We start from the raw sequence: 13,715 nt of genomic DNA, 5'->3' as shown, positions 1-13,715 counted from the left end.
CAACATTGCAAATTGTTTGGAAACACATAAACATTTAAAAGAATCTTTCATCAGCCTGGACTTAAACACTGACTTCTTTGCTGCCCTGGAAATCTCAGCAGGTGACGAGGTATCAGGTTGTCGCCGTGCGGTTGGAATCGGTCTCATCCGACCACGTGAGCCAAACGACAGCCAACCAGCAGCGCCGCTTGTTTTGGAGGTGATGAATCTACAATTACCTCTTCAATCCGTCTGGTCATAGCAGACGAGGGTCTCACAGCTAGTGTCCAGCTGACACCAGCCCCCTGCTGCAGCCCTCGTCCCCCGGGGCAGCTTTAATGTCATTAACAGGTGGGGGGCAAAAATAGACACAAACACACACACGCGCATGGACGATTTAGAAGATAGGATTGCATGTGTGTGTGTGTGTGTGTGCGTGTGCATGTATTTGTGAAATATTTCCACTCATTATAATTTTAAAGCTGAGAAACTCATCCAGCACAACCATCCACGTTAGCGTAAACAGAATCAGTTGCAGAAGCTACAGTGTGAGTGCACACACACACACACACACACACACACACAAACACTTAGCCCCTCCCGCCCTTTTGAATGCAACACACCAATTTGCACTCTAACCTCCCGCCTATTTCCCCCCTCCCTCCCTCCATCCCTCCCTCCCTCCCTCCCCCCGTTCACCTCTTCCTCACTTGCACCCTGTCCTGTCCTCGTCTCCCCCTCCGTCACTGGGTCCAGAACCACACACAAACAAAAACCAGGTCAGCAACTCGTTAATCTCATTGTTGTGATATGTGTGAAGTGGCAGCGAGTGCTGTGCAGAACGTGTTAAAGAGTTAAATACAATAAAACTAATGTGTCTAATTTCAGCAGGCTTGTGGGGTGGGCCGGTATATGAGTGTGTGTGTGTGTGTGTGTGTGTGTGTGTGTGTGGGGGGGGGGGGGTTGTTGTAAAGCTGAACTGACCTCTTCCTCAAACGTCGCCCCTGCAGAGTGTTTATGGAGCGGGACTTTGCTGTTTGTCACATCTAACACAGGAACCTTCTCCTGGGTGACGGTTCCACGTCGGTGTATTTTTGGGAGACGGGCTAAGAGAACGGATATTTTGAGAGAGAGTGAACTTGTTAAATAGTGTTTGTCAGAGGTCACAGCCGCTGTAATGAGTTTCTTCCTCGTGCTGCAATGCTGCTTTTCCACTGTGTCCAATTAGATGCCTTATAAGGAGGAGTGTTCAGGTTTGATGAGTAAGAACTGCAAACTTCTTATAGTTTTTGGTTCCAAAAAGTTTTCTAACATTTTTAAACCTTATCTAGGCCGTTTGGGTTCTAACACATGTGGATGCTGTTTTCTGCCTGTTATGTTGTTTGCTGTGACAACCTGCATGCACTTATTCAGCCTTCTTTTAAAATAAATAAATAAATAAATAAATAATAATAATAATAATAATAATAATAATTTTTCAGTTCAAATTGCTGCAAAAACATGTATGTTTTGTAGGGAACACACGTGCAACATTTTCTATGAACATAACAAACTTATGTATATTGAAAGTAAAACAGTCAGTACAAATAAATTAATCAGAAACAGATCAGAACTAAGTCAAAAATCAAGTCATAAAATATATATTTAAGGAAACAAGGGACAAGGTTTAATGCTTAGGTTAACTAAGCATATAACTCATTCATAAAAAATACTGGTGGAATCATATGAAAAAAAATCTGTCCATTAAGAGCAAGCATAGAAACAAATAGGAAAATAAGCCTTGGATGTCTAAAAAGCTACACAAAATGCATGTAATGAGAAAATTCTTTATATCCAAGAGCAGAACAAAAGTAGAAAGTAGAAAATATTGAAAAAGAAAACACAAAAATAAGTTGACTAATATCTTGCGAAGACAGAGAAGAGTACAGTAAATTAATGGAAGAAGACAGCAACCATAGAAATGGCACATGGAAAATAACAAACAGTGTATTTACAGGTGATATCGGATTCAAACTATCCAAATTATTTCGTGAGAAAAGGACAACGCAACCACGTACGAGCTTGAAACATTTGTTAAGTAATTCAATTATTACAAACTGTAGGCCAGTATCATTGCTTCCCAAGTTTCACAAATTATTGGAAGACGTATGTGTCCAGGTTACATAGATTCATAGAAAAAAAATTAAAAAATGACAGTAATTCTGATTTTTGGATGTTGGCAGCTACTGAAGAGCCTTTTAGAGAGAGACACTGCACGAACACTTGCTCCCTAATTGCTGCCTGAAATAGATTATTCCCAACAACTATTAAAATCATAAAACATACGCCTGGAGTGAAGCAACACACACCTGTGTTCTACTACTTACAGTCACACTTCTATTGTGTTTAGTATTTGAAGTAACATATGATGTGATTTCCAGCAATCTTAGATTTAGATTGTGTTCTTCCAAACCTTGTTTTTTTCTCACGAAGTCTTTCTGTAAATCCAACAACGCACTGTGATGCATTAGATCGTTTGCTACTGAACTATAAACGTCTTACTAGATAAACACTTTCACTTGTACTTATGCAAATGAGGTAATCAAATCTGAAAATGATGTTATGGTTACAACGGTTATTATTACACATTTATTGTTTAAAGACGCATAGTGATGCACAAAGTCCACTAAAAGAGGCTCAATGACCTAAAAAGGATAGAAATGAGTGGACAGTAACCAAAAGGAGGAAAAACTCACCTACAAAACCAATGACGACAGGCACAAAATGTCTAAATGCAAAGGTAAAATGGCCACAGACATAACAAAAAGTCACAATCTGCCCATGTTCACATTGATGTGTTATTGTTTGTTCCACCTATTGAAAGATTTTATTATTTTTTTTACCTGTATCTCAAGGTGAATGTACCAGAAAACAAGCGCGTTATAACTTCACATCAAGTTCTGCTTGTAAACAAGTTACACGTGCTCCCGAGGGAAACGGGTTTCGTTTTTGCTAACGATCAAAAACGCTGTGTGTCACATGTTGTCGTCACCACTTCCTGGTGGAATGTGGTGTCACACCTACTTCCCTTTTGCGGCATTAAGATTGGGTTCGATCTGCAGCGTGTGCGCCTGACCTCCGTACTGCACAGCTTCTCAGAATAGATAATTGGTCATGGCGTCAACATGATGAGTGTTTTAGTGCACAGTGTCTTAGAATAGATAGCAGGTTGCAGTTATGGTTTGCTGAAGGCTTTTTTTTTGTGTGTGTGTGTGTTTACTGTCACATAACATCTCAAAATAGATCACTGATTGGGATTCAAGTGCTTTTGTACTGTGTGTTTGTCCTAATGAAAGAAGTGGAACACGCAGCACAGAGAATTGGGATTCTTATGTTAACGATTTTGCAAGACAAAGCCATAAGTATTTAGCCGGTGATGCAACGCTAACCACTGCACCACGGTTCTGCCCTGCATCTCCAAGATTCTCAACTGTTAGCAGAACTTCGTGACACCACTTACTTTCTGATCTAATTTTCCTTCTTATCTTCTTTTGACTTTCTCTAGGAACCATCACCTCATATCAGCCCGTCAGAGGACAAAAGCTTCTAGAGATTTCTGTGATTTTTTTTCCATGATGATTCATTTATCAGTTTGCCATTTTTCGTCCAAGCCGCCATTTTTTTCTCAAGTTGTTGCTCAAGAGAAGGTCAATTTTTGTGTTTTCCTGCTCAAAGAGACATTATACATTTAACTTCTGGTACCTAGAAGACTTTTGAGTTTGGTTCCTTTAATGCTTTTCCGCTCGTTTCAGTTTTTAAAACTTTATTTTTGGTTCACATTTTCTCTCCTGCTGTTTCTCACGCAGTTTGGGCACAAACTGTAAAATAATTTTCCACGTTTCTTGGTCCATTGCTGGAATTTCACGGTCCCTGTGCGAACTCAAAGTGAACCCAGCGGCCAAACTGAGCCCCACAGAGCAGGGTCTTGGTTGCTTTCCCTTTTCTTCAAAATGTGGTCTACCTTTTTCGTGGCTGATGAGGAGGGCCGCACCGTGAACCCAATGCCGGTGGGGATGGTGACAGGGCCTGCACCTGCAGGAGCGGCTCAAGGTCCGGCAGGTCTCGCCGGTCTCATGAGCGGACGCAGTACGTTCGGGGGAAACAAACGCCGCAGGGCGACGTCACAAGGACACACGTTGAGCGAGGCCCAGGAAGGAAAGGTGACATTATGCAAATGTGTGTGTTCTACCTTATGAAAATGGATCCGATCAATCAGACTTAGACAATTAGGTCCACAGAGAAAAACAGGAGCTCGCACACACTCCAAACAGTTTGTTGGAGGGTTGAGAATTCATCTGTGCAGGATATTGGTCAACACAAAGGAAATGTTCTTTCCCTTTGGAGTCATCCTCACTGCAAATTAGCTGGATGCTCGTGTTCCTTAAGCACAGCACTTTTAAACACCAGTATTTAACGATGTCACAGGTGTGATTAGTAAACTCTTAAAAACTATCATTTTGACCTTTCAGTTGAAAGTAAATTACTGGTTTTTATTAAACGGGCTGAAAAAAAATCCAATAAATTTGTGACTTGTTTCTAATGTACGGCATCATACGTGGCTAATAGACCACTTTTAAATATGTTTGACTCCGAGTCACATTGTGATGGACAGAGACTTTGGTTCATTTCTAAGCTGCTCTTCATTGTCTGCATATGAAACAAATCAAGCTTTACAATTTGTTTACTGAGTGCAGCAGCAAATATGTATTATATCCATGTTCCACTAGTCATAACACTAACGTGTTCATACAGTAAGAGCATTAAAGCACTTTTCAAACTCTTTCACACCTAAAGTCAAACTCAATTGGGCTAAAGTGAGTCAGAAAGGGAGGAGAATGTAACTGTGCCTATAGCCTGATTTTTATATATATATATATATATATATATATATATATATATATATATATATATATATATATATATATATATATATATATATATATATATATATGTTTTAATAATCCTCAATTCAGTATTGCAAAGATTTAACTTTTACTTTTTCATTATGTTGTGATTTGAATATCGTATATCGTACTGCATTTCCATGTGTATCTGCCCCAACATTGTTATTATTACGGTGTGTAAGAGCCAATAGAAAGCTGCCAATCATTCCAACATACCTGTGTGAGAAAACTTGGATATCTCACATAGCACATTCTTGATCGTAGAGATTCCTCCAAAAGCCAAACAGGCAAAAATGTTATAACATTTCAATCTGCAACATCCTCAGCCAACTTGGCAAAAGTTTTGAAAGTCATAAGGCAAAAAACAGGGCAAAGGTTTACACTCACCAAACGTGGAATCCTGCTCAAGAAGCAAACAGATCAGCCAAAGGTTATGAGCTTAAATACTAAAGTTCAAGCAGGTGGTGATGGGTGTGAACCTGGGGAAATGGTGCCAAGGCGGAGGTGGGACAAACAGACAGGAAGTACAGGATCTGAAAAAGAGATCTACTTAGTGAAAAACTGGAAATGCAGAGATGAACAAAAAATAGCATGGATGTGATAACAGAGCTGATTCTGACCCTGTCCCCAGATCAAGCTCGCCTTCTTCGTGGCCATTGTCGGTGTAATCCTGACGGTGCTCGGAATGGGGACGGAGTTCTGGGTGGAGCTGGCCCCATCCAAGAGTTTCTATAACAACCAGGTGAAACACACATTAAAACGAGTTTTGTTTTCCGCAGCACTTTTATGTGTCGGTGAGAAATTTAGCACAAAGACAAACTATTACTGCTCATGTTGTCTTTTTTAAAAAATTGTTATGTAATAATTGTATTTATATTGTGCAGACATGTCTGACAGCTCACTATGGTCTGTGGAAAGGCTGCACAAAGGCGCTGTGGGTGGCTGATATCGACCCAGAGAGAGAAAGCTGCGGGCCTGCTGAACTGCCTGGAGGTGACTCAATGATTTACCGACTGCTTGGGTGTCTAACTTCTATGATGGCTGACTGGTCCGTGTGAGGGGGAGCGCGCGTTAGGCCGATGATTGACAGACCAGCTGGCTGGATGTTTGTCAAACTGTCGAGCTTGTTGGGCAGCTCGGTTTTGAGTTGAGATGAATGAGCGGTCGACCTGATTTTCTGCCTAGACAAATGATGTTTGGCTCGGTGCTCATTGATGGCGGACTGCCTGACTAACTGCATGAGTCATTGTTACAGTCTGAGGGGGAAAAAAAAGAAAGTCCACAGTGATGGGATGTGTCATCTGGAATTTTGAATTTTGAGGCTCAGCTCCGTTTCTGGCCTGGTTTTTTTTTTCATTTGTGTTCGGCCAGTGTTGCCATGAAAATATTTGAAAAAATACAAAATTTACTGCAGCTTTACAATGCAGTGCATGTGCTCTGAAGACTTTGTGAGGTTGGAAATGACTTGCTTCCGTCTAACGCAGGACTTTTCTTTGGTCGAGTGTGATGAAACATCATTAAAGCTGTTTGCAGAATCGCTCCCCCTTTTTTTTTCCCATGAGTCATCCGTTCAATTTCCAGTGACTCACATTAAAAGGCAAAAACTGAATGTGAATGAGAGTCAGACAAGAGGCCCCTTCGATTTTCATCAGAAGAGGCGAGAATGTTTCAGCACGTTAGTGTGCAGAGGGAGGGTGCAGGTGTTTCTCAGTGAGCCAAACGCTGCTCTGTGGTCAGTGAAAGGGACACGCAATTACAAGGAGCGACTCCTCGTTTGTTTGAAGGGATTTGAATTTTGTCAATGGGATCCGAGCAAAATGCTAAAAAAAAAAACAAAACCCAAAAAACTAAACCACAGAGGATGTGGCTTTGATCGCTCTAATTAAGAGTGACGCACGTATACGTGATTTACTTGGCTGTGCAGTCAAACGTGCGAGGGAACAGATAGAAGCGTCAGCCTCTAATTACTGTAACGCAGCATCGCTAATTGTTCGGGAAGCACCCGATTGTCACCTTGAGCACGTCATTGACGTTCACGGCTGATTATGTTTGATGGAGAATAATTGAAACTAAGGTGCAAAGGGCTGAGGGACATGTGGATCTTTGAATATTAATGAGATGTTCATCAGGACTATCTACACCTGTTATAGTGAACTGGTGAAATGTACAATTATCAATGGGCTGTGAATTGTGATTGTGCAGGGAGGAATATTGACATGTAATAATTCAATAATAATTAGGACTGTGGAAGAATTAAAACCACCTTCTGCCTTAAAGTGTAAGATTCAGAGGGTCCTATAAGCAGAAGGGAATTATAATTATGTTTTTATGAATAGTTTTCTTTAGCTTAGAATGAGCCGTTCGTAGCTACTTATGCCGTCGTAATTTATGATGTTCATTTTTACCTGAAGAACCTCAAGAAACTTAATTCCAGCCACATTACTGTTTGCTGTGGACATAATGAGAATATGTATCAATAAAATGTTATCTGAGCTCCCAGCAACATGTCTAATGTATTTTTCTGCCATAATATTTGATCCTGCTTTTGTTTGACTGCAGCGTTATTAAAGTATTTTGTGGTTTTAGGTGTTTAGGTTACAGCAGCTGGTTTTAGGATCGAGGGCTGGTGTCATACAGGAACATTTTACAGTGTTTTATCGCTTTCACACCTTAATGCTAGTGGGTTTTGTTACCTTTTGTTACCTTGATCTAACCAGACATGGGAGTCTGGAATAGATCTCGGGGGCAAAAACATAATTGTCTTTTTTTTTTTTTTTGGAGACAGGGTTCCATCAGTAAATCCTATTAATTTGAACATTCATTAGCTGTGTCTGGTCTGTCCACTGCTTCCAAACTGACATAAACATTCACTGGGACTCAAGGATGAACTCAATAAAATGAGACATGACAGACGTGCGTGTAAACTGGATCTTGGCTGGTTGGTGAAGGCTCACATGCCACAAGGCAGCAACTTGAGTTTACGGACTTCTTTTTATTTTATTATTAATTTATTTATTAATGTTCTTTTTATTTGTTTATCTCTGAAAAAATGTATCTTGAAGTTCAGGCCTTGAATATAAGGTCATGGTGGACACAAACAGTTCAGGGGAGACACTCCGAGACCAAACCGCTGACCTGACATGTGTTTTGTGTTGATTTAAAGTACGAGGAATCAGCTGAAGCAGTGAACCGCTCAGTGTTTATGTCTCTTTATACGGTTTACAATCTTTTTTTTTCCCCCTTTCAGAATCAAACTGCACCTACTTCAAGTTTTTCACCACGGGGGAAAATGCAGTGCTGTTTCAGAAGACAACACAGAAGAGTGAGTCATGCACCTCTCTCAGCTGTCTTGGCCTCTCCAAGCTGCTGTCCCACCTTATCCACCCACTCCCTCTATTCTTCACCCCTTCATCTTACCCTTCTCCTGCTCTCTCTTTATTTTTAAGTCATCTGTTTGTCATTTTTTTCCCACAATGCACTCCAGTCTCTGGTCACCTCCTTGCCACACTCTTGCAGGTTGGCCATTGTCTGCTCGTCGAGCGTTTGAGATCTGTTCCACCTACGCTGTGTTCAAGTGTCTCAGAGCTGCCGTCTAACCCTTCATTTGCCTGGCAGCTACAGAATGTATTAGGATCACACTGTGCCATATGCTGAATGAACCGAGACAGACACGCGTTACAGGCTGACTTTTGGCTGATGCTAAATAATGGTCATGAGCGCAGGAAAGGATGCTTTTGGATTCATCCTCTCACATTATAGTCCGTCAAATCTTTAAGAGCCGTCGATGATTTTATTTTTAGAATGTAAAGCCCCCAGATCATCGACATATATGTGTCACTGTGTTGAAACCTCAGCATGGACACTGAAGTTGTGTCCAAATAAAACCAGTTTATTTGGACAAATTTGACTTTCATGGAGTTTTTGTGGAGTCTTTCCACACAAACAGGAAATAGTTCTGAGACAGACTAGCGCACTGTTCAGACAGGTTGAGATGATGGATGGACAACAAGGACATACAGATTGTATAGACAATGTGTGTAAGTATGTAGGTGTGGTGTGTGTGTTTGTGTGGACAGTATCTGTGTTTTCCAGAAATGTTCTTGCAGCACACAGCAAATTTTCATATTATCATCTCCACTCTTGTTTTTCCACGGTCTTTTATGCCTCCGAGCGTATGCGTGTGTTGGGGAATTGAAATCAGCTTAGCAGCGTCATTTACAAAAGGAATCTCAAGACACTCGTCTTTGAGTCACATTGAAAAGCTGCTGCAAAACTGCAACATAATAGAATATCTAGAATTTCTAAGGCTGTATTTCCCCCGAATCGTGTTGGGATTTATCTGCAGTTTGCATCATGAGCTAAAAGTGACATGGCCTCCTTATGCAATATGAACATGAGCAACGTGGTTATGTTTTTATGATCTGCATAACAAAACCTCACAATAAACTAAGGCCTGTAAACTGTCTATGAAATGTTTTGTATAAAAAATGTATTAATTCACCTCATTGGTAATAAATCCAACGCTGTCCCTTTATACTTTGCAGATCTGAATGTAGCGGCAGCCATGTTGGCTCTGTTCAGCCTGTTCCTGATGGCGACGGGGGCCATATGCATCATCATGTCACTCAGCAAAGAAATCATCTTCTTCCTCAAACCAGCATCAGTCTGCTTTATCTTGTCAGGTCAGACAAACCTTTCTCAAAATCTCAAATGTGTAAAAACGACAAATGTTAAAAAAGGATGCACTTTAACCTCCGTACCACGTCTCGTCCTCAGGTGCGCTGCTGCTTGTCTCCCTCCTGATTTTCCACCAGTCGGTCCTGGCCTTCCTGGCCAGCGACCACACGGTTCCCCTTCACCACGAGCTCTCCTGGTCCGTGTCGTGCATCGGCTGTGCGGCTGCCGTCCTCATTGTAGGTGGGATCCTATTCCTGCTGCTGGCGCTCCCCTACAGCCTCTGGCAACGGTGTCTTCCTCAGGACAGCAGCAGCTAGTGTCCTGGAGGCCGCGTTGCACTTTGTGTTTCCCAAACCTGTCTGAGCACGAGTCATGTGCAAATTCCTTCAATGGGGCCCCGTCAAAATATTCCCACATGGAGTCAAACATCGCTATTATTCAATTATAATTTAGCTCAGTTGTTGCCAAGAATGTCAGTACATTTGTAAAACGACCTTTTGGCTAAAGTACCTTGTAGAGTTTTCACATATTTTTCTCTTATTGCTCAGAGATGTTTGGGAAACAGTCCTGTATTGTCTTACTAATGGTCTCGCAGGGTGTGGATGCCACTTAACTGTTTATGAATCATTCAGGAAAAATCAAAATGCAATCTTTTTTCACACTAGCAACCTCTGAGGTAGCTTTTGGGATTTACCTGAGATGGGACAACAAAGGGGAAGTAGTCGACACGGTGCCACGTTTTCACCCCAAACACTCTCTAGCAGTTAGAAAAAGCGGATTCACTTGCTAAAAGGCCACATTATTCATTTTCAAATCCGGCATTTGTTGTGTCTGAACATGCTGGACGAGTTCACGCCCACAGATGCACATCGCCATGAGCAAATCATGTGAATTCACTGTGCAATGAACATGTAAAACCGTCAGGCTCCTCAGGTAACGAGACCCCGTCAACACCCCAACATGCCCTGAAAAAGCTAATCTACACTGAATGACCTGAACAGTTTATTGACCTCCAATCCGGGAACCTCGTTTAAGAAACTACTTTATTCTCAGTGATGTGTGAAAAAGCCAATTTCATTTTTGTCCTCCGGTGCCTTGTGTAGAGCTGCCTTTTTCCTTAGTGTGTTGGTTGTTTTTGAATCGACATTGTGACAATGATTAGCAACAAATGACAAATGCATTCAGAGTATCACTCAACATGTTCATTGTCTTTGTCCACTCACGACTTTGTCTTTTCATCTTCAGATTCCAGCGAACAATGATATCTATATTTAATAGTTCAAATCAAGTGTAATGTAGGTGCTTTACTTTTTAAAGGTCAGGGACAGACGACTAGAAGAAGTTACGCAGTGTGAAATCGGCTAAGTGTGAGAAGCTGCTCTCTTTTTACCTTCGGTGTATTTCACTGTGATTTATGTTACAGCAAAGAGCTTTTCTGTGCCTGAATGGAAAGAGAAACTGTCTCCGTGAATTTTATTTTTTTTTTTTCCCTGAACCGCATCGATTGTGTACGAATGACTTCATTTTATTATTAAACATGCGATGAATATTTAATGTCGTCCCCTATCAGCTTCCACTTCTCTCCTGTTCTGCACGCTCGGCATGTTTCCAGATTATAGTCGCTGCCTCACTGTAACAAACCGTCCCGGTTTACTCGTCATAGAAACACGACCTCTTCGGGTTTCAGCGCACTGATTATATCTGTTACACATAAAATGTTAAAATGATAAAGTCAGCATCTACTACAGAACCACTACATTTGACTAATAATTACAGAAAGCTACTTGTTGTTTTGACGTGTTTTTTCAATATTCCCACAAATCTCTTCAGGTTAATTTAGCAATAAGAATAAATATAGCAATAATTTGAATAGCGGATAAGAGTTTGCAGATGCCAGAAAGTGCATTTCCTTTCCTTTGTCTTTACATGTAGAATCTGTTGACGTGCACGTGTGCAGTAAAGTGTTAGCACTTTACCACATCAAACTCGCTCTAACTGGAACAAACTACAGATTAGTTGTGGATTGCACCATTTGAACTCAGGACGCTGCAGCTGCATCTTAAATGTTGTTACATGATCCACTTCATACTTGGACTCTCCAACGTGGCCCTTTTACCTTCTCCTATATATCAGGCATGTCCCCCCAAATCATAATTCACATGTCTGACTGCATCTGAAGGCACCACGGGCATGTGGCACCGTCACTTTGTTACATGGCGGCGATGTTTCGAATCACTCGACCACCTGATGGTTACCAGTGAACTTTTGCAGCGGCTGCATGAGAATGAAGACCACTGGGCTTAAACAGACGAGCTGCAAGCCGTGATTCAAATGCTCAGTGAGTGCCTGTTCCTCTTCGCTCTGACATATGTGGTCTCCGCCCCTCTGCTGACGTCTCCTGCTGGTCGGGCTCTCAGAGCAAAAATCAGCACGTTGACCTCCTTCTAGTCTCTGTGAAGCATCTCCCACGCTGTTTGGCTGCGACGTCCTGGCTAAATATAGACCGTGGCCAATAGGACTGACGTGGCAGGAGAAACACAAACCTGGAGACAGGCCGTGCATACAAACACACTCTTACTTGTTCGGATACACATTACGTGTGCTCCCGGGATCTCTGCCCTGTGTGTGCCCAAATATGATGGCACACAGATGAACGTTAGAGCTGTGGGAGCTGCTTTACACTGAGCCCTGGACGTCATGCATTCCTCACGTCATCCAATCCACTTGACTGCGCTGCAGAGAATCTAATTATCTCCTCAAATTAATAAGAGCATTTAAAAATGGAAGTGAGCCCAGAGTTTAAACTCTTCAAGCTACAACTTTCCTCATTGAGTCAGCAAAGTGTGCTTACAACAGTCCTCCCCCCCCCCCCCCCCCCCCCCCTTCCCTGGTGTTGGGTAGGTGTTTACTCACAGCACCTGTCGCTGATGTTGATGTGCTGTCCGAGGAACTCTGAAGGTAATGCACGCCATGAGATTGTGAATCACTGTGCTGACCGTTTTGTAAAGCCTCAAACTTCAGTGTTTGCAACGCCTTTCTGTCTGTCAAGCTTCTTATGACTTACTGTCCAGCAAATATTTACAGCTTCGAGACAGAAAGTCCTCGACACATCTCAAGGATATTAAAGCAAACATGAAGCATGGGGGTCTGAGGTTCAATTGAAAAAAGAAATCCCGAAAATATTTTGTCAGCTTGTTATCATGTGGGCGGACTGATGGGCGAAAATGTCCAAATCTTCCAGTTCAAATCAGATTTGCAACACATTAAAGCCTGCAAAAGTGAGTGCGAATTATTTTCACTTTCATCTTTTGCCCAAACTCTCCGAATGAGCAGTAGCTCGTTTCTCGTTTGTCCCAACATGAAAAGGACAACACATGCTGCTAAATTAGCCTAGTTTTAACCACTGGGAGCAGATGTAATGTTCATTAAAAATAAACTTTCCTGAAGTAGTTAAGTTCAGTTTAAACAATTTGTCTCCATTAGGCAAAAATAATTTACAGATGATACAATCAATCAAACGAGAAAAAACAAACCAAAGACCTACTTTACATTAGGAATAAACTTGTACTACAATGAGTCTACCAATTTTATGGACCCAAGCTTTTACATGCTTTTCTCTGTTCTTATTAGTCCATAGACATGATTGAACAGGTACCTACTCTACCTGCCAGAGGCACAGTGGGTGCTTATATTGCACTGGACCTACATTATATTACTAAACATGGAGCTACGACCCTTTAAATTAAGACAATAAGGAGTTGGTTTGTTTTAGAGAAAACACTGGATTTTAAAAAAAGCACTTGTTAAGTAACATCATTGAAACCCAGAAAGAAATGGTGTCTTTTTCTTCCCAGCCACTCATCCACCTTGACCTCTACATGAGCTGCAGAAAGTTACCTATTAAGTCCCAGATACCACATTTACCACAGCTGCCAAATGTTAGGAATCCACCACATCTATGATAATAGGGACGATAATAAACTTACTGGCGATGAGATTTTATTTTTTTACACAGAACAGACAGTGAACAGTGTGTGCTCACTTCAAGCTGCACCCCAAGAGGTCATTCACTCTCGCGTCACTCAATCCACAGGAAAAATACATTCCTCCCCATAA

The 13,715-nt window shown here is 41.5% G+C and overlaps 1 protein-coding gene across 2 annotated transcripts; it reads left to right on the top strand.

Moving 5' to 3' along the window:
• The first annotated feature begins 670 nt into the window (after window positions 1-670).
• LOC137136666 (voltage-dependent calcium channel gamma-6 subunit-like) lies at window positions 671-12,491 on the top strand. Of its 2 annotated transcripts, none has more exons than XM_067522403.1 (7): window positions 671-758; window positions 3,524-4,178; window positions 5,554-5,664; window positions 5,807-5,915; window positions 8,170-8,244; window positions 9,467-9,604; window positions 9,699-12,491. In XM_067522403.1, exons 2-7 carry the CDS (start codon window positions 3,969-3,971, stop codon window positions 9,914-9,916), a joined length of 861 nt encoding a protein of 286 aa, XP_067378504.1. In that variant the 5' UTR covers window positions 671-758; window positions 3,524-3,968; the 3' UTR covers window positions 9,917-12,491. The 2 variants fall into 2 exon arrangements, with proteins under 2 accessions (XP_067378504.1, XP_067378420.1); XM_067522319.1 differs by lacking the exon at window positions 671-758 and adding an exon at window positions 959-1,241.
• Window positions 12,492-13,715: the final 1,224 nt, after the last annotated feature.

This window comes from Channa argus, chromosome 1, assembly GCF_033026475.1.
Source record: "Channa argus isolate prfri chromosome 1, Channa argus male v1.0, whole genome shotgun sequence".
Lineage (NCBI taxonomy): Eukaryota > Metazoa > Chordata > Actinopteri > Anabantiformes > Channidae > Channa > Channa argus.
Note: the sequence above shows the minus strand (reverse complement) of the source record. Positions and strands in the feature narration are given on the sequence as shown.

Excerpts from the sequence above, each read along its gene's own strand:
- LOC137136666 (XM_067522403.1), top strand. The coding sequence starts at position 3,969 with ATGTGGTCTACCTTTTTCGTGGCTGATGAGGAGGGCCGCACCGTGAAC. Across the intron at positions 5,916-8,169 it reads GCCTGCTGAACTGCCTGGAG|AATCAAACTGCACCTACTTC; the intron begins GTGACTCAATGA and ends TCCCCCTTTCAG. Across the intron at positions 8,245-9,466 it reads TCAGAAGACAACACAGAAGA|ATCTGAATGTAGCGGCAGCC; the intron begins GTGAGTCATGCA and ends TATACTTTGCAG.